The sequence below is a fragment of the Balaenoptera musculus genome, chromosome 10, assembly GCF_009873245.2.
Source record: "Balaenoptera musculus isolate JJ_BM4_2016_0621 chromosome 10, mBalMus1.pri.v3, whole genome shotgun sequence".
Taxonomy (NCBI): domain Eukaryota; kingdom Metazoa; phylum Chordata; class Mammalia; order Artiodactyla; family Balaenopteridae; genus Balaenoptera; species Balaenoptera musculus.
In genome coordinates this window covers 34,887,385-34,908,607 of record NC_045794.1, presented here as the reverse complement: position 1 = coordinate 34,908,607, position 21,223 = coordinate 34,887,385, and the positions used below count along the sequence as shown (strand labels likewise).

At 37.4% G+C, this 21,223-nt stretch overlaps 1 protein-coding gene across 3 annotated transcripts in view; it reads right to left on the bottom strand.

Moving 5' to 3' along the window:
- Positions 1–21,223, bottom strand: part of TMEM117 (transmembrane protein 117) — a 540,188-nt gene that overhangs the window by 425,068 nt on the left and 93,897 nt on the right. For all 3 annotated transcript variants that reach the window (XM_036866945.1, XM_036866947.1, XM_036866946.1), the window contains one exon: positions 11,924–12,056. In XM_036866945.1, coding sequence (XP_036722840.1) covers positions 11,924–12,056 — 133 coding nt within the window. The remainder of the gene's footprint in view (positions 1–11,923; positions 12,057–21,223) is intronic.

Genomic DNA, 21,223 nt, shown 5'->3' with positions numbered 1-21,223 from the left:
TTTATTTACTTATTTTTTGGCCATGCCATGCGTCATGCGGGATCTTATTTCCCTGACTAGGGATTGAACCCATGCCTCCTGCAATGGAAGCATGGAGTCTTAACCGCTGGACCATCAGGAAGTCCCGCTATTGTGAATTTTAATTAAGAACTGTCCCATAGCCTGAGGGTCTAAGTAATAGGTAAATTCCCTAGAAGCAATTCACCAAATAGGTGCACAAATCTAGCTTCTTCACTAGTTTAGGTCAGTGAATTTTCATAAACTTACCCTAAACTGACTCCACTGTAGATGGTGTAGTGAAATGATGATTAACGCCATCTTCTCCAGACACTTAAATTGTTTAAGAAGCTGACTTAGCTTTCTCCTTTTTCTGAACCCTATGTATGCATTAACTTGACATAATCCCAACATAAATATCACATCTGTTACTCGTTTAACACCTACAAAATCTTACTTATTTCTCATTTTTATGAATATCCACATATTCAATTAAGATGACTCTGTGAGGTTCAGAACATACATACTGCTGCAATTTCTTCTCCCTGGGTAGTTACTCATAACTTTATCATCAGTGAATTATTTTGGGTGCTTAGCTTTAAGTTTACACATCAAACTCTCTAATAAAAGTAAATGACTTAATTAATAAATAGATTTGATTACCTAATAATTAACATTTTATACATATATACATATATGTGTATAACAGTATACTGAATAATATATACTATTATATATAATGTATATTTTATAATATATCAAAATAACAGAATGCACATTAAATATATTATATGGACAGTCTTGAAGCAAACAAATCCATTAATTTTTTTGCTAAAAGGATATAATCATTTTATGTGTGATATATATTTTTTCCTGTTAACTGCACATGATGTTTAATATTTTACACTTTTCAACATACCTGAGAACCATCCTCCTAATCTTTTAAAATACGTATTTTAAGGAGAGAGAATTAAAATATGTAGCCTACAAAATATAAGTCAAAATCTAAGACCTCTTTACTTTCTTCAAATTTTTTTATATTTTTGATCTTTTATTATAAAGGATGTAATACAGTTTTTTTTTTAACTAGGTAAGAATATTCACTTAATATGTTGCTTTAATCAGGATCTGTCTTTGCATATCCCATTTCTAAGGAATTTCAATATTGCAATTATTATTATGCTCTTCTGTGTCTTTTGACAGTAACTTAATCCAGTGTATTATGCACACTTGCTTCTCTAGAAAAAAAAAATGTAGAGTGTCAGGGTACCCTCATGGTAGCCTAAAGGAAACTGAAATAGAGAGAAGTTAATCAGCTCCAATGTGATTCTCCCCTTGAGAAGAGCTCAGGCAGGCTTCATGAAAAAGTCATTATCCTCCTGCTCTGGTGCAAAAGAGGTTGTAGACATTCTGAACCAAGCTGCCAGAGCAGTGTATATAATTATTCTGCCATTGACATTACTAGAACAAGGAACTATTTGAATGATGAAATATTTTATCAATAGAACTCTGTTTACTGCTTTTCATCAATCCCTCAAGAATAACTACGGGGTTAATAGATTACAAATGGGATAACTTGTCACAGAAATGTCACTTCTAAGCTAGTGCTGAGTCATCTCTTATTAATTTATTTAACTATACAACTTTTGGTAAACCTTGGGTTACCGTATACATCAGTTTTTATGTCTGGAAAGTATTTATTTCCTGCATGTTCACCACTGAGGAAAAGGAATTGAGAAGGAACCTAAAGATGCTTATTATTATATAGTCTCTAGATAATAGATACACACACAACACACATGCACACACACAGAGACCACTATGTCATTAATTTACATGATGTCAGCCATAATTCCACCAAATTTTCCCTCTCTTTTCAAAAAGGTCAAAATTAGCGAATAATCATTTAGTAACTTAATATGTGTTTGATTTGCTTTTCTGAATCCTAATGAAATATTCATTTTCTGTATTTACTTTTCACTGATGAAAAACAAAAGAAAGAATAGCTTATGCGCACTCATAAAGATGTGTTCCAATAGCATTTGAGCCAGGTGCTATGTATTCCATGTACTAATTTCACTCCTAAATCAAGTAAATTTAAGATTATATATGATGTTTCATGGCATAGGAAATTAATACTTACTGAAGACCTACTGGTGCCAGGCATTGATTTGGGCATTTTTTATGAAATTGATAGTAATTATTATAATTGATTATAATGTAATAAGATCATTGCCATAAATTATGTCATTTCATTGCATTAACCAAAGTACTTGTTACTATAACAACTGATATTTATTGAGAGCTAAAGATTTGAGAAGCTAAAATGTTTTGTTATTATAACAGCAGCTAGCATTTATCAGGAGCTCACGGCATGGCAGGAACCACATCAACTGCTTTGCATACATTGTTATCTCTGATTGTCACAACAACACTAAGGTAGGTACCAATATCCCCATTGTATGCTGGAGGAACTCAGGCTCAGGAAGTAAAGTTTCCCTAGGGTCACACAGATACAGGGTGTCAGGACAGAAGTCCATGCTGTTTCTACTACACCACATTGCCTTGCATACCAAGCAAAACTAAAGGCAATCAAGATTTTTAGCAATCTTTAATTTAGTTTGTTTCTCCACTTTAGAAGCATGCATTTCCCCCAGATTAATAATAATAATGATGATGCTGATAACACTAATACTAATAAGAATCCTATCACAACAACCAATTTCTAAAAAAAAAAAAAGGAAACTGTTTAACTTTTCTGAGTTATTTTTGCCAGTACGTAGCTAAGATGGGGCTCCAACCCAGGTATCTGATTCCTGGATCAGAATTCTTCCCCAGTAACAAGCTGATAAACTATTTAATAAGAGAGTTGAAAAAAGCAACTATGAACAATGATCACAGAATACCTCCAAAGTGTGTCAAATCAATGTCGATTCTGGACAGATGATAATGTACGCCGTAGAGTAATAAGGATGCAACATTGATTGTGTTTTTCATTAATGTTTTAAGATTTCATCAATGCAGACAACACTAACAGTAAACCTGTGACAATTTGGGCACACTGCGCTATTTTACCCTTGTACCATCAAAACCAAGTAACGTGCAACCAATAGTATTAAAAGCAGCCACCTGAGCCCTGTTGCTATACTGCCTTTGGCTAAATAAGTTTGTCTGTCTGTCTGTCTCTCTCTCCCCCCGCCTCCCTTTCTCCCTTCCTTTCTTTCTCACCGGCATCCCTCCTTCCCTCCCTCTCCCCAGTACCCCACTGGGTCAGCTGTCTTGACCAGACTCAGCTATTCATTTCCAGCTTTTCTTCTCACGAGCCCATTCTGGGCAACCAGCTCTGCCCCTTCCTCCCAGCCTTAGTAATTAATTCTGCTATTATTGTGAATTAAACGTACAAGCAAGTCAACGTTTAGCCTAATTAAGAGTGAAGCCAACAAATTATTTAAAGCACCACTCTAGCAAAATTTGCATTCAGCCTTGTATTAGCAGCCAATCAAGCTTTTCAGCCATTGACTCAAGTACTTCCAGGCTTCACTAACACAGCTAGGCTTTCTCCCCACCCCAGCTCCTGAACCCTGCCCCAGGCCTCCATCCTTTACCCATCCCTAAATTCAGTGTTTTATTACATGCTACTGAAAGTAACATCAGATCCCTTTTTTTCATTTACTACAATTTAAATGGATACATTTGTACTTCAGTTATTTTGTCAGTTTAGGTCATACAAAAACTGTATAGTTTAACATTATTAAAGACAATTTAAATTTTGTCTTGTCATTTCCCAAAATAAATTTAGCATCTTTCAAAACAAACTCACAGGGCTTCCCTGGTGGCGCAGTGGTTGAGAGTCTGCCTGCCAATGCAGGGGACACGGGTTCGAGCCCTGGTCTGGAAAGATCCCACATGCCGCGGAGCAACTAGGCCCGTGAGCCACAGCTACTGAGCCTGCGTGTCTGGAGCCTGTGCTCCGCAACAAGAGAGGCCGCGGTAATGAGAGGACCGCCCACCGCGATGAAGAGTGGCCCCCGCTTGCCGCAACTAGAGAAAGCCCTCGCACAGAAACCAAGACCCAGCACAGCCAAAAATAAAAATTAATTAATTAATTAAAATATTTAAAACAAAAAAACAAAAAAACTCACAAACATTCCTTCCTTAGAATGAAGCTACCAGTATAAACAGTGGTAGCAGGTCAACCAACTTTGTACTGAAGAGCAAAAGCAAATGAAAATCACAGTTCTTAACAATAAAAACATGTACCAGGGCTCCTATTTCTAGACCAGTGGTGACCAGAAAGAGGAAAAGTTTGATTAAGGAATCTGAAAGCATTAGTGAAGGTTTTAAAAGTAGTGAATTTAGTAAAGAAAAAAGTACTGCCTAGAGTATAATTTCACCTGATTTTTTTCCATTAAAGGATAATTCAGCTTTGGGCAAAATAACGTGCTGAAACATACATCCCTGACAAGAGAAACTGAAGCTATAAATCAGAGTCTTTTCTGATACAATGTATGGACACACTGTTGGACCAGAGTTATGGTCATTCTTTAAAAAGAAAAACAACAAAAAAAACGATAATAGAGTGACACGCTAAGGCCTAGGCCAGCTGTACACATGGACTTTACAAAGCATTATTAGATCTTGAACAATTTCATGCAACCTATAGACAAGTAGTCTAAACCAGTCTCTCACTTGTTTTTCTTATTTTTCCTTGCTTGCTTTTGCTGCCGCTTCTGTACTTAAAAGCCATGCATTTTAGATGTTAAGAGAGTGTCCATTTCAAATATTCCCTCCTGTCTCCTCTCCTCAACCGAGCGCCCACTGTGCTCACGGCGATCATTCAGTGAGTGCTCCGTACAAGTTCTTACTAAAACTTATCAGAAAGAAAACAGAAGAGACAGAATTTACTCCATTTTCATTACACTCATCACCTAATTCTTACCTACATTTTTTTTCAGGTCCTGAATATGAATACTAATATTTATTTTTTGAAATTGCCTGAATCACTTTGTCTTAATTTCTCAAATTCTGTCCCTGCAATACTTAACACATATTGATATATTAATTAATATTTGTAAAACTCCTCTGGAAAAAGCTTTGTATCAGGAAAAAAATAAAACTTTTCTTTGTGATTAACACTAGAAAACATCAGCTTCTTCATATCCTACTCTAAATAGTATGCACTCTTTGGACACATTCTAGTTCATAGAGGAATTTTTATCAGTGAGTCAAATGTCTAGTTTCCTCAGTGAGAAACACGATATTTATCCTTGTAACACTGGAATAAGTCTATAAACATATAGATGTGCATGTGTGCATACAGATGTTTATATGTGCTATTATTTAAACCTGTTTTAGAACGTAAAAGGGGGCCAAGCACATCACGAAATAGGTGCTTGTCAGAGAGCTCACTATGTGGATTTCTTAAAGATTGCCATTAAACACTAAGAGAGCAAATATTTCAACACCAAGTTTCAGAAATTCAGAGGGGGAAGAGTCTTCTTTTCGAAGGAGAGAAAACCTGCCAGTGATAACATTGAAACAATCAGTGATGAAAACATGCCCTTTGCTGCCATCAAGTGGCTGCTTTCAGAATCTTTTTATAAGCCTCAACCACTGTGCAAACGCTTTTCTTTCCCACCGTTTCATTTCTCACACATTACACACGTGTTATCCTTTGGGAGACTGGCATATTTGAAAAGACCAGGCAAGCCTTTCCTGAATTAGGGCGTAATACTATGGGTGCTAAAATGTTCCATGACTAAGAAGTTCTTCAGAAAGACAACGTCAAAAGGGGTGTGAAGTGTCCAAACACTGAAAACCCTTCCCAGCCCTATGTGTCTCACTCAGTTTCTGTCACTAAAGTCCTCAGTCTGGACTTGGGAGAAGAGCTCTCCATTTCTATCCATAAAGAACTTCTAATAGATTGGCTTTAAGGCACCTAGTGAACACAGAGGAAATTTTAAAAATTGGAGAGAGATTCATTTAGAATCAATTTTAACCAAGTCCTGTAACTGTAGGAGAAAATGGTTTCGTGTTTCTTCCCTATTTATGTCTCGCTGCCTTGAAGCTTCAGTCCTGTATGTAAACAAGGCACTGTATTGTTGAACCGTGATTATTACATAACCCTAATTTTAACTTGGTTACTTGCTTTGCCCCTTTTTCTTTGAGCATCTTCGTTTTTCTCTCCCAAGAGACAGTTAATTAAATACACAGCTGAAGGAACGGAGAAAGGACAATTGCTATTTTTAAAATCTGCAAAATGCCATGGCAGCAGCCCTTTCATATTCTGAGAAGTCAACAGCATTCATCTTAGAGTATTGGTCCTTTTGATGGGAACATGCATTAATATGATTTTGGTTATGAAAGGAAAAGCCCCAGATGAATCAAAGTGGACAAAAGTTGGAGGGAACTAAATTGCTCTGTATAAGGAAACAGAGGAATTCTGGAAGTTATTTGGGGGTGGGGAGGTACTCCAGAGAGAAGTAGAAACTTGAAACTGGGAGAAGAGAACAGCCAGGGAGACTTGGGTGGGGGGGATGGAGGGTTCTAAAGTCCAAAGGAAAATGTATATGAAAACCATAAAACTACACCTGTGGCTATGAGTTCTTGGAAGATTTTTGTGTTCTACCCAAAGCCCAATCTAAGTCAGACAAGCTTCTTGATGTTCCCTGTGCTAGTGGTTATATATGTTTTCCAGTCCATCCTTTCTCAGTAGCAGTTTGCAGGACCATCTAATGTGGAGGCTTCTGTTTCAATTTCTCACTTATACAAGCCCGGATCCTTGTTTCTGATGCAAATGTGAAAGTTAAAACTCAAGTTCCTGAGTCACTGCCTGAGTGTCACTTCACAGGCTCACTGCCTTGGTGTTCAGATCCTTCTTCATTTTTGGCCTCAGGGTTTTTCCTTATCTTTGGGTAAGCTCAGCTATGCATTTATAAAAAGTCTATCATCAGGGTTTGGGGAAAACTGGACAGCTACAAGCAAAAAAATCAAACTGGACTACTTTCTCACACCACATAGAAAAATAAACTCAAAATGGATTAAAGACTTAAGTGTGAGACCTGAGACCATAAAACTCCCTGAAGAAAACATAGGCAGTATGCTCTTTTACATAAGTCTTAGCAATATTTTTTTGGATCTGTCTCCTCAGGCAAGGGAAACAAAAGTGAAAATAAACAAATGGGACTACATCAAACTAAAAAGCTTTTGCAGAGCGAAGGAAACTATCAACAAAATGAAAAGGTCACCTACTGAATAGGAGAAGATATTTGTAAACAATATATTGGATAAGGGGTCAATATTCAACATATACAAAGAACTCATACAGCTCAATATCAAAAGAACAACCAGATTTAAAAGTGGGCAGAGGGTCTGCCTGCCGATGCAGGGGACACGGGTTCGAGCTCTGGTCTGGGAAGATCCCACATGCTGCGGAGCAACTGGGTCCGTGAGCCACAACTGCTGAGCCTGTGCATCTGGAGTCTGTGCTCCGCAACAAGAGAGGCCGCGACAGTGAGAGGCCCGCGCACCGCGATGAAGAGTGGCCCCTGCTCGCCGCAACTAGAGAAAGCCTTCACACAGAAACGAAGACCCAACACAGCCAAAAATTAAATAAATTAATTAAAAAAAAAAAAAAAAAGAGGGCAGAGGACCTGAATACACATTTCTCCAAAGACATACAGATGACTAATAGGCACATAAAAAGATGTTCAACATCACTACTCATCAGGGAAATACAAATCAAAACCACAATGAGATGTCACCTTACACCTGTCAGAATGGCTATCATCAAAAAGACAACAAATAACAAGCATTGGTGAGGATGTGGAGAAAAGGGAACCCTCGTGCACTGTTGCTGGGAATGTAAATTGGTGCCACTATAGAAAACAGTATGGAGGCTCCTCAAGAAAAGAAAAATAGAACTACCATATGATCTAGCAATTTTACTTCTGGGTATTTACCCCCCCAAAATAAAAACACTAATTTGAAAAGATATATGTTCATTGTAGCATTATTTACAATAGCCAATATATGGAAATAACCTAAGTGTCCATCCATATATGAATGGATAAAGAAGATGTGGTATTACATATACAATTATCATTAAAAAAAAGAAATGAAACGTTGCCATTGCAACAACATGGATGGATCTAGAGGGTATTACACTAAGTGAAATAAGTCAGACAGAGAAAGACAAACACCATATGATCTCACTTTTATGTGCAATCTAAAAAACAAAACAAAGACACAAACAAAACAAAATGAAAAGAGTTATAGATACAGAGAACAAACAAGTTGTTGCCAGAGGGGAGGGAAGTGATAGGGGCAAAATAGGTGAAGGAGATTAAGAGGTACAAACTTCCAGTTATAAAATAAATAAGCCACAGGCATGTAATATTAAGTATAAGGAATATGGTCAATAATATTGTAATAACTTTGTATGGGGACAGATGGTTACTAAACTTATCATAGTGATCATTTCATAATGTATGCAAATGTCAAATCCCTGTACAGTACACCTGAAACTGACATAATATGGTCAATCAACTATATTTCAATCAATGTTAATCGCATCTAAAAAATAAAAATAAGCAAATAATATTAAATGAAGAGGGAAAAAAAGTCTAAGGCTGCATTGTATTTTTCAGCATTCCTGAAGGTTTTGTAGGAGGAGAGGCTTCAGGTTAGCTAGTCTGCCACCTTGTAAAAAGGAAGTTGTTCATAAAATGTCTAGATGTAAAACTCTGCCCAGGATGGGAGCCTTCTCTGCAGCAGAACCCTCACCTACGACCTCACACATTTATGGAAGATGAATTGAGTTCATCTTGGTGACTTAAAGAATAAAGCAGCACTTTGGTGGCAGGAGGTGTGGAGGGAGAATCAAAGGTGAGAGGAGACTTTCCCCTGAGTGTAGGAAATAGGGATTGTCTTGGTCCCTTCAGCACATCTCTAACTCCCCTCTTTCCCTCTCCATCTCACTGCCTCTCAGCCTGGCTCCCCACAGATGGCTGAAGCCATGAGTGAGTGCACACTTCAGGGCACTCGCTGTAAGGAGAGCTCCAGGAGCACGCAACTTGACTCTTATCAAGCGAGCTCTGGCTAAAACTATCAGTTCTGATCAGATAAACCTAGAGACTTTGTTCTCAGTAACAAGGGATCAAGGGACTCTGGTTGAGACTAAATTTACAAACAATTCTAAAATTGCATGGTGGGGGGGCGGGAAGGGAGGGAAAAAAGCAAATCATTCTAGGGAAACTTCTTTTTTTCCTTCCTTAAATCCTAAATCCACTCTCTGTAGGCCTAACGGCTTCTGTTTTGGAAAGGAGTTCTAAAATACATAAACACAAGTCTAGCCATCATAGAAAATCCTTGAAATCCTTTTCAGAATGGTTCTAGACCAATATTCCTAGAAAGAGCCACAGACCAGCACAGGTTGAAATCCCCAATGCAAATCAGATTCAGTGTAAAGAATCCAGAATTCCTCTCTACCACCAGCAATCCTCTGATAGAAAACCAGTCAGTCATGACATCTGTGAGCCTGTTGTCCTTTCTGTACCCTCTGGCTCCCTCATTCCCTGCCCTAAACAGGATAGGGCAACGCCTCAGGTAACATGGTGCTCCTACCCCAAAGGCACAGTGGTATCCACCTGCTCTAAGAACTGATTTTCCTCCAGGTTTGCATTCCTACATTAAAGCGCTCACTAGTTCAAATGGCATGTGTTGTAATTGTTGATAATACTTCTTTTATAAATGGAGATTTAATTTTTTAATCTGTAGAACTACACCATTTTCCCCTTGCTTTGGATTTTTCTTTAAAAAGTAGCACCATTAAAGATGTCCTCTCAAGCAAAGATCCTTTTCAACAAAGATGAGGCATATTGGTGAAGAGTTCAAGAGTTACATAAGAATATGGAATTTATATAGTCTGAGAATAAAAGACAATCACCTTCAATTTTACTTAAGACAGATACACATAAATTCTAGACTAACCCTTCTCTTATTTCCTGCACATATCTCCTACTTCTTTCAATTTTCAAATTCAGCTTGAATGATAAAAATACAAAGAAAGGCTAATAGGCATATGGTGATTGAGTAACAGGATCAACCATCCATCAAATGTGTGCTAGCTTAAAAGCAGGCTGTATTACTAGAATTCACTACTTAATAGCTCAACCCCTTCTCTATTACTGCTTAAAATAGAGATTTAATTATAATGTAACTTTGGGCAAGTGACAAAAGCTCTCTGGTCCTCAGTTTCTTGATCTGTAAAATGGAGATAATAAAAATACCTATTGCAGAGGGTCATTGTGAGGTTTGAAACAATTCGTGTCTCTTACTGAGTGGTCAATAACCATTAGCTCTCACTAAGGTTAGCTCTGTTATTAGCTGTTGATTGTTTTACAATGTGCCAGGGAATATCTATTATTGCATTTAATTTATTATTTTTAATTCTGCTTCCTTCCTCAGAATAAGCACTTCTGGTTAGCACAGACCTCATTAGCTCCATAAAAAAAAAAAAAAAAAAAAAAAAGTAGAATTAGATGAAAAGTCAACTTCAGAGCAAAGGATATATTTTATGTACATATACTATTTAACATTTTAATTCCAGCAACAGCTTAAAAAGAGTAAGTTTTACATCGATCACTTCCTCTTCTGGTCCCAGGGCTGAGAATGCACAGTTCCTCTCAGAGAGACTTTTGATTGTGTTAGATAAATCCAAGAACACCATTACCCGGGTCCATTATACAGGCACTGTTCTAAGGCTGAGGCTTATTCTGACTAGCCATGGGTTAGAATCTGTAACTCCACCATTTAAAAATAGACCCAGTAGGAATGGCGTCATTTGAAGCCCAAGAAATAATTACAGACAAAGCATTTTAATAACTTCCTAAAGCCTGAACATTTGATCTGCAATCACATTCTTGAATTTACCACTTGTTAGTATGGACTAAAGTATAAACCTTGTGAAGTACCTGCTTTTCTTTTACTATTCATCTCTTTAATGGTGGGAAAAAAACAATAAAATTTTAATTGAGTTATCCCTCTCAGCACTGAACAGTGGTGGATAAAATCTATACATAACATCAAAATAATTGCACTGTAGAACTGGCCGGCAGTCTTGCCTGGCCTACATTTAGAAGAAAAGGATATGAGCTAGCTTTCCAATCTATTGGGGAGGATAGATCAAAACCTTCTAGAGGAACTACTTCGGGTACAACAAGTATCTAAAGTGGTTTCTTATGGTCACTAATCTAATTCTTAAAGCTGTAAGTTAAGACATTCTCCTTACATTCTGCCCTTAAAACTTGTAAAGAGCAAACCAAGAACTGGAGAAAGTTAAAAAAAAATCTACAATCTACTTGTTAGCACATCTTCATGCCATGGTGATTTGATTAGTGATTTGATAAGTATAGATTACAACCTTGGACTTAATACAGGGTGGCCCACTTTTAAAAAGGCCCATTTATAACAAAGGTCTCTCTGTTGGAACTGCCAAGAGAGTTTAAAAAAAAAAAAATGCCACCAGTATCAAACACTTTTATTCAGCCACGCATTGTAGAGCAATGTAATTGCAAACCTGGAGAGCTACATCTTAGGACAGTTCTACTGATTTTGTGATTATAAACAAGTCAAGAAGATTTCCTGATTCTCATACTCTCTGTCACTATAATGAAATTACTACCTGCTCTCAAACTACTCCACAGAGAAGACCTAAAGAATAAGGAACACTATATAAGTATTGCAAAGTGCGATAAGCTTCTTGGATAAAAGACTCTAAATGTCTTAAGAAAAATGCACAGATTATCCTTATTAGGGTAGAATATTTGTAACAAAGATTTAGGCTACTACAAACTGAAAAATTATTGAATTCTTACAAGTTTCAAATATAACACTCACCACAGTAGAAAGGGGAAAGACAACCTACCCCATGTTCCCATCCATTAGAAGAACCGTGTTGTATACGTGAGAAAATATGAAGAGAAAGAGAATTGTGCTGAAGAACATTGTCATCCACGATCCATGATCCTCTCGAAACATTTTTAACCGAAGCAACTGACCTGCAATATAAATATTATTGTAAATCAGTGTACACTGTAACTCAAAATCCATACAGCTTTGCTTTATTTTAGTGAATCTCTATTATCTCACAAATATTCTGAAGCCTTTGCCCTAGCACTTGTCTTACAGGTGAAACCACTATCTAATGTCCTTTTTGCTCTTTTGCACATAAATGATGAAGTCCAAGACAACCCCCATATCATCATCCTAGAGCAAACAATACTAGTGTGAGAATCTGGTATACAGAGATCACTCATTAGGCTGGCATGAAAACAAGATTAATTAGAACACTATTACCAGCTACTTTTTATTTCACAAATATGTTTTTGGTTCATTTACTGAAACTACTTAAGTAAGGCAAATGGTAACGATGTTGCATAAATTCCATATAATTCCCTTTTGCTCCCATAGACCCATTCCCAATACTGGTCAGATGATAAAACCAAGTCATACTTCACTTATAAGAAGATCCAGTTGTTAAAGGTACATGAAAACATGAACAGTAAAAATAAAGTCTCTGTCATAAGAGACAGAAGGCTTAGCCTTACTCTTAGCTAAAATATCCATAACCACATACAGGCTGGTGCCCAAGTCTGTGGGGCGTGTGGGGCCTGGTGGCGTGTGCATGTGTTATGGAGTTGGTATGGCTCCTAGCAAAACATAATTTCTACGCTGATACCTAAAATTCCATTCACAAAGACAATGGCTAAAATTGGAAAGGATGGTCAATTAATCTATGACAAAGGAGGCAAGAATATACAATGGAGAAAAGACAGTCTCTTCAATAAGTGGTGCTGGGAAAACTGGACAGCTACATGTAAAAGAATGAAACTAGAACAGTCTCTAACACCATACACAAAAATAAACTCAAAATGGATTAGAGACCTAAATGTAAGAGCAGGCACTATAAAACTCTTAGAGGAAAACACAGGCAGAATACTCTTTGACATAAAATTGTAGTAATATTTTTTTGGATCTGTCTCCTAAAGCAAAGGAAATAAAAGCAAAAATAAACAAATGGGGCCTAATTAAGCTTAAAAGCTTTTGCACAGCAAAGGTAACCATCAACAAAACGAAAAGACAACCTACTGAATGGGAGAAAATATTTGCAAATGATATGACTGACAATAAGTTAACAACACCCAAAATATATAAACAGCTCATACAACTCAACATCAAAAAAACAAACAACCTCATTACAAAGTGGGCAGAAGGCCTGAATAAACATTTTTCCAAAGAGGACATGCAGATGGCCAACAGGCACATGAAAAGATGCTCAACGTCACTAATCATCAGGGAAATGCAAATCAAAACCACAGTGAGATTTTATCTCACATCTGTCACAATGGCTATCATCAAGAAGAACACAAATAACAAATGTCGGTGAGGATGTAGAGAAAAGGGAACCCCTGTACACTATTGGTGGGAATGTAAATTGGTGCAGCCACTGTGGAAAATAGTATGGAGGTTCCTCAAAACACTAAAAATAGAACTACCATATGGCCCAGCAATTCCACTCCTGGGTATATATCAAAAAAAACACCCAACAAAAACCCTAATTAAAAATGATACATGCACCCCAATATTCATAGCAGCATTATTTACAATTGCCAAGGTACGGAAGCAAGTGTCCATCAACAGATGAATGGCTAAAGAAGATGTGGTGTATATACACAATGGAATACTACTCAGCCATAAAAAAGAATGAAATTTTGCCATTTGCAACAACATGGATGGACTCGGAGGGTATTATGCTAAGTGAAATAAGTCAGACAGAAAGAGAAATACTGTATGATGTCACTTATATGTGGAATCTAAAAACTAAAACAACCTAGTGAATATAACAAAAAAAAAAAAGCAGACTCAGATATAGAGAACAAACTAGTGGTTACCAATGAGGAGAAGGAAAGAGGAGGGGAAATATAGGGGTATGGGATTAAGAGGTACAAACTATTATGTATAAAATAAGCTACAAAGATATATTGTAAACCACAGGGAATAGGGCCAATATTTTATAATATCTATAAGTGGAGTATAACCTTTAAACCTTGTGAAACAATGTATAATATTGTAACATATAATATTGTACATCAACTATACTTCAATAAAAAAAGAAAAAAAGAATGTTAAAATGCAAATACTTCAAAGAGGAAAATGTATTAAGATGAACACTAAAGTAAAAATTACTAGTATCATAATTAGTCCAGATAAATATTTTGATTTATGATAAAGAGAACTGAGAGCACTAGTATCCTGAAAGGTGAAGAAGATTAAAAAAAAAAAAAAAACAGGATTAAGAAAAAAATAAACATAGGTCACCCTGGCTTCTCCTAAGAGAAAGTTTATCTAAATAATGATAAAGGAGATGATTCACATATAGGAACTACAATTCAAATAGGGTAGGCCTGAAACCTTAACAGTAAAATTTCTCACTAGAGAAAATATTCCCTTTTTTTGATGATATGTTAAAGGTATGGGGAAAATATGTATATTTCCATCTGTAAATGATCTCTCTAGGGACAGACAGTAGCTCTCATGTAGGCTACTGAGCATAGGAAGAAATCATCTTTTAAGATTTAACTACTAATTTTCCCTTGTCCCTTTCTTTTATTAACATAGCACTTCAGATTTCATTTGGAAACCAGACTCACAGAAACACTACCCTAGCTAAAACTTTAAATGGAGCAAAAACGGGAGATTTGGTTACATTATCTGGTTTCGTGGCCTGCACAAGAGAAGCAAAGGACAAATCTGAAAGTCAGGGGGAATGTGAATTATAACTGAAAGAAGAATGTGGAAAATGTTCTACTGAAGCAAAGGATACTAACGCTGCATATTACAGCCTTACAGAACTTGTTGATTAACTGAATCAATAACCTAGAGGGGTGGGATAGGGAGGGTGGGAGGGAGGGAGACGCAAGAGGGAAGAGATATGGGAACATATGTATATGTATAACTGATTCACTTTGTTATAAAGCAGCAACTAACATACCATTGTAAAGCAATTATACTCCAATAAAGATGTTAAAAGAAAAAAAAAATTCAAAGAGAGATGGCTTACACAAAACAAAGATTTAGAGTTATGAGAAATACATAATCCATAGTATTAATTGACCATAAATGTGATTTTTTGATGTTTAGCAAGATATTATGATTCTAATATATTCAAAAATATTTACAATAGAGCATATTTTCTATTTAAAAATCCTAGTATCAGCAAGTATAATCATAAAGTAAAAATTTGAATATATAAAGTAGTATAAGTATGCCAATCAGTCTTACTGTGCATTCCCAGGCCTTGTTTAAAGGACAATATGCAAATCAGAAAAAAGGCAGGCTTTAGAAAAAATTAAAAAATAAAAAATAAAAAAATAATAATAATTATAGAAAGCCAGGGATTTGCAAGTCTCCACACAACACATTGACAGGAATATTATAAATAGATATTTAACACAGAATGCTTGAGAGTAAAAAACCCATGCCACAAATATCTTAAAGCAAGCTGTAAAGAATATTATTTATTCTTTGAACAAATATTTAATGTGTGCTTATTACATGCCAGCTGTGGTTCTAGGTGCTGGAGATACAGCTGTGAGCAGGGTAGGAAGGTGTTCAAAGTCAACCATCATTTGGGTATTTAATGAAAATGTGATCTTATTTTAGACTGATTTGACTCAATGTTCCCTTTGCTGCAAGTCTTTCAGCCTTGACCTATTTATTTAATTCAGCAGTTGATATTGAAGAACTGCTAAGACCAGCAATTAGAGTTCTTGGAAAATTAAAATGTGAATTTCTTTCTTAACATAAGCATATGTCAAAAAATTCACTAATGGATGTACTTTAAAAGTCAAATAATAATGCTGGTGACTTAAGAGTGCTTTGCAAATAAAATACAGTGGGTTAACTGTACCTGGCTGAAATAATACAGAGTTAGTAAAATGAGAAATGTGACAGTACCATTTATGCTGTCATCGCCAAACTCATTGCCTAGCACTAATTTCAGTTATTAGAGTCATTAGAACAAAATGGCAGGTTAACACGGCTTGCAATTCACTTGAAACACACAATAAAAATGCTGCAATATATTAAGGCCAGAACTGGTGTGACCCAAATGTTGAGTCAAATCACATTAAAAAAATTCCCCATAAGCTACTTAAATTTAACTCATTGAGTGTCCATCCTAATGATAGAAACCTGTATACACAGACGGCCATCAGCTGACTCCCCATGCAATCTAATCAAACCAGGAACCTCAGAGTTACCCCAGGATGTCACATGAAAATGCACTATCTCCCCCCGCTGCAACGTGACCATATATTTGGTTTCCCTGGGACATCAGTGGCTTATAACTGTTGTCCTGGAATAATTATTAATAGTGCCCCCTTCCTTTCTGAAGTGCACTGGTTTGGACAATAAGTTATATGCCAGCTTTCCTATAGGTCACAGAATTCAGAGTTTTTTTTAACACTTCAGAGGAGTTTCAGGAGATAACTGAGTGAAAACAGTCTTCAAAGGTCAACAGAGGTAAAAGACATCACTAGGAGGGGTACATTTCTGACAAGGTGATAATGACTTTTATTTTAATCATAGATATATTTGTAAATCTGAGTGTATGTTTATGTTACTTTGATATGGTCAAGGTAATTGGAAAACAAATCTTAAAACAATCCGAAGCATCAAGGTGGTACACAAGCCTATATCTGTGTTGGAGGTTAGGGTTGGAGGGCACAGGGATTAATTGTTACGAATGTTGATTAAAGTAAACTGAAATAGCCTAGAACCTCAGAATCTTTCCTGGAGATACAGTAGATTTAGAACCACTAAGATGTCATAAGATTCTAACAAGGATAATGACCTAAAAGCATATTTTAAAATATATGATGAGCTCACATATATTGTGGAAGATGGAGGTAGATGAGTGTAAGAGAATTATGGAGAAACTACTCGGTTTCTTGGCTTTTTTGCTGCTGTGTTCTCATCAGCAAAAGAATAGAAAGGAACATTTCCTTTGTACCTCACAGCCAGACTTTTATGCTAAGTTCTGGGTGACTTTTCTTCAGGAGTAGTTTTCACAAAGAGGCCTTGAACAAAGAAATAGACTATACAATCTCAGAGGAGAAGGAGTAGAAGTGTTTGTGCTTCCAGGTAAGAGATTAAGGTACTCCTGGGAAGTTGTTAAGGCAAGATTAGAGTGAGGGTGTCTAGATTCACTGAGGATACAAAGATTTTGGCCTCCAAGGTGACAGAACCTCATTTGGGTTTGATTCCATGGATGTTGGTGAAGGCCAAAGTATCAAGGGTCATGGCCTTGAAATTCAGGTAAGGAGACTGAGCTGGCCCCAAAGGAAGGAGCCAGCCAGCCACCCTCGTTAGGAACACAGTGACCTGGTTAGGATGTTGGAGGTCATCGAGAGGATGTGACAGCTGGCTGACCCAGGAGCTGGACCTGGGCAATCAGAGGTTCCTCACCCCCTCCCCTGGCCTTGGAATGTACATTCTGCCCACCGTTCCCCCAGTGGAACCATTTTCAAGAAGACAATCTTGAGAGAGCAATGTGTTGTTGAGACCATCTGCACAGAATATGTGACGAACCCAGTTAAGGCCTCTGTATAAACTTTTGACCCTGGTGGGCAGGTATAGAGATCTACTTGTCTTGCCGCCGCTCAAGACAAGCCTCATACGTAAGTTCCTTTGCTTGCTAAACCTACCAATCTTGAGCAGTCTGCCTCATTCTTTGGTCTGTCCTTTCCCTCCGAGAATGGGGCCAGTTTCAGATTTCACCCAGGAAGCTCCTGAGGTTGCAAACCTACACTCTCTGAGACTGCACCATTGTGCTAAAGAAGAGGCAGAAAACCATCACCCAAGCAGCAATGGGAGAGGGGAAGACAGGTAAATGCAGACTCAAGGATTTGTTTCCAGGACCCCTATAAGCCCTGGGACTGCTTTAAACTTTAGATATAAAAAAGATGATCTAAAAAATTACCAATTTTGTACTCTCTGTTCACCTTGGTAAGCGGGAAGTTCAAGCAAGATTTATTTAATTTAGAGGGAAAAGTATGGCATTACACATACTACCCTGACCAGGAAATATGAAAGGAGGCATTTTCCTCAAGAGGACGCTAAACTGAAGTTAACACTACTATCCATTAAGTCTTCTGCTGCAAAATATCCTACATATGATGCAGCCAATTATAATGTATCCATAATGTGTACATGCAACTACTTAATGTATTCATAGATATACATAAGAAACAAATGTAATCTGCAGTTATTTAAAGGAATATATTTAATTTGTTGGGGTCAAAAAGCAGTCAAAATCAGCATAGCAGGCATTTAACATACCAGTAAGAATATTTTCTGTTGCAAATAACAAAAACAATGGTTCCAAACCCTTGCTTTTAATCACTACGGAACACTTGGACTTCAGATGTGCTCCAAAAATGGTGTTACAAAAGATATAAGTTAAATAAATATCATTTTTAAATTAAAAAACAAAAATGAAAAATAAAACAAACAAAAAACTAATACCAGCTTAAACTATAAGTCTATAGGCTTCTCATATTTCCTAACAAGGATACTTGTTCCCTGAACAAAAAATAGTTTTCTCCTTACTATAAATGTTTAGAAAATAATGTAGATTTAGTTTAACTAAACAATAATATGATTTCAAGAAAGGCTTCATCCAGCACTCAAACAATATGACCAAGGTTTGATTTATCTCCATTTCCCAGCTCTGTTTCTGCAGGATGGGGTCCCATCTTAGCCAGCTCCTCCAGCACATTCATACATACTCTTTGTAATCCTAAAATGACTGTAGCAATCCTGACGAATGTGTCTTCATTTTTGTCTGGGGAGGAAAGCATACTGCTTTTGCCCTAGCATTTCTTGAGAAGTCATGTGATTAACTCCACTTGGGCTTGTTTGGGTCCTGAACCAATCACCATAGCCAGAGTTATGAAAAGCAATGATTAGCTAAGTCTATGTCACATGCTCCAGTCCTAGAGCCAGATGAAATTAGTTCCCTAGCGCTACATTGATCCACAAATGCAAGGCAAGTATGGCAAACAAGTTGAAAAATGTAGAGCCCTAAGATGAAAGGTCCCTGGGTCCTTGAATCACTGCTTGGAACAGAGGTGCCTGCCATGTTTTGGGCTTAAATGAGTGAGAAATTCAATTGAGTTGTAGTCATTCTATGTTTTGTAGGGTTTTATTACTGCAGCTAGCATTGTCTTACCAGATACAAGATGACCAGTGAATAAAAGGCCCTGAGAAGGTAAGAAAAAATGGGGTTAAAAATGGCCCAAGTGCGCAGTGGTTGAGAATCTGCCTGCTAATGCAGGGGACACGGGTTCGAGCCCTGGTCTGGGAAGATCCCACATGCCGCAGAGCAACTGGGCCCGTGAGCCACAATTACTGAGCCTGCGCATCTGGAGCCTGTGATCCGCAACAAGAGAGGCCGCGATAGTGAGAGGCCCGCGCACCGCGATGAAGAGTGGCCCCCACTTGCCACAACTAGAGAAAGCCCTCGCACAGAAACGAAGACTCAACACAGCCATAAATAAATAAATAAATAATTAAATAATTAAAAATTAAAAAAAAAAAAAATGGCCCAAGTGGAATCTTTACTTCTTTTTCTTTTTTATGTCCCTAGTACTCAGCAAAACACATGGTAAAATATTTATATTGGATGAAATCCTGATGGGCAGATTCTAGAAGGAAAATTAAGACCTGTCCTCAAGTCCTCCAAAAGAAAAATTCTACAAGTAAAATATGCAGGAAAACACATCTTGTTGGCAATGATGTAGTCATCACTCAGACCACTCAATCTCAAAGACCTAATGCCCAAGACTGTATAGTTTGTTGTCTACTGTGCGTGCACCACACCTGTCTACAAGCTGCAACACAGTGAGGCCATATTTGTCTTCCTCACCACTGGTGTCCCCATGGCACTGACACATAGAATGTCTTAAATAAATAAATATTTGTCCAATAGATTAAAAAGGAAGGGACACACAAACAAATGAACAAACAATATTCCACTGTATGACTAAAAGCCCTCTGTCTTTATAAATCTGGTGCCTACTGCACCCGCCCTGTGAGCCCTGGGGAGCCCTGCAGTTCTTCAAGCTTTGCCTCCTCCTCATTTTCTCCCCATAAATTAACTACCTCCTGAGATCTATTCCCTCCTACTCAGCATGAAGCTCCTGTTTCCTTTTCACTTTCTTTTCCGCAGCACCCTTGTTTCTTGTGCACCCCAGGTTTATTTTATACTTGCCCTTCAAAACCCCAACTCTGATTCAGAGCTACAATTTGTTTTCTCCAATTTCAGTAAACTGTGGAAAAAGCTACACAAATGGGTTGATAAGCTACTACATAATCATGATCCCCAACTTCAGCTGCTACCACAGCACTGCACATTAATACATCCATTTCAAATTTCATCTCAAAACTCCTACTAAGCCTCTTTCACTCTCAGAATATGACCTTAGTCTCAAGCTCAAGAAAATGTTGCTACTACTAAATACGATTTCCTTCAACCTTCTTCCCACTCACATTCATCCACTTATCTACTTTCTCTGTTATTCTTACTTTCTTCTTCTGTTTTTCTTTGTGCTCCTCCCGCAAAAGAGACCATGTGTGCCTTTTTAAAAACATACCCTCCTCTCTCTTGGTGCCTTGCTTCATCATCCATTCTTTCTCTCCTTTGTGTTTCCAATCTCTCCCACTCTCCGGGTTCTCTTCCCTCTGCCTCTAAAGCCTCTTAGGTCCATCCTATAAACAAGGCTTTCTTGACCTCATATCCTTGAACTACCATCCATTCAACTTTCCTTCTCATCCAGACTTCAAGAGAGAGTAATCTTCATCAGCCCCACTCACTGAGATCTTACTTGCAATGCAAACACTCTACTGAAATTGTTCTGGCAAATGTTAATGGCCCCCACCATTGCCAAACGCAATAGAAATATACTGGCCTTTAACTTACAGGACATTTTGGCTGCATCTGACACTGCAGTATCCACTCTGTCCTTTTTGACACTCTACTTCTTTGGCTTCCCTAACACCAAATACTCCTTGTGCTTTTTCCACTTTGTTTATTCTTATCGCTTTGGGGGGCATCTCTTCTGCTTGTCACATAAACGATAATGTTCCCCATGGTCTGCCCTCA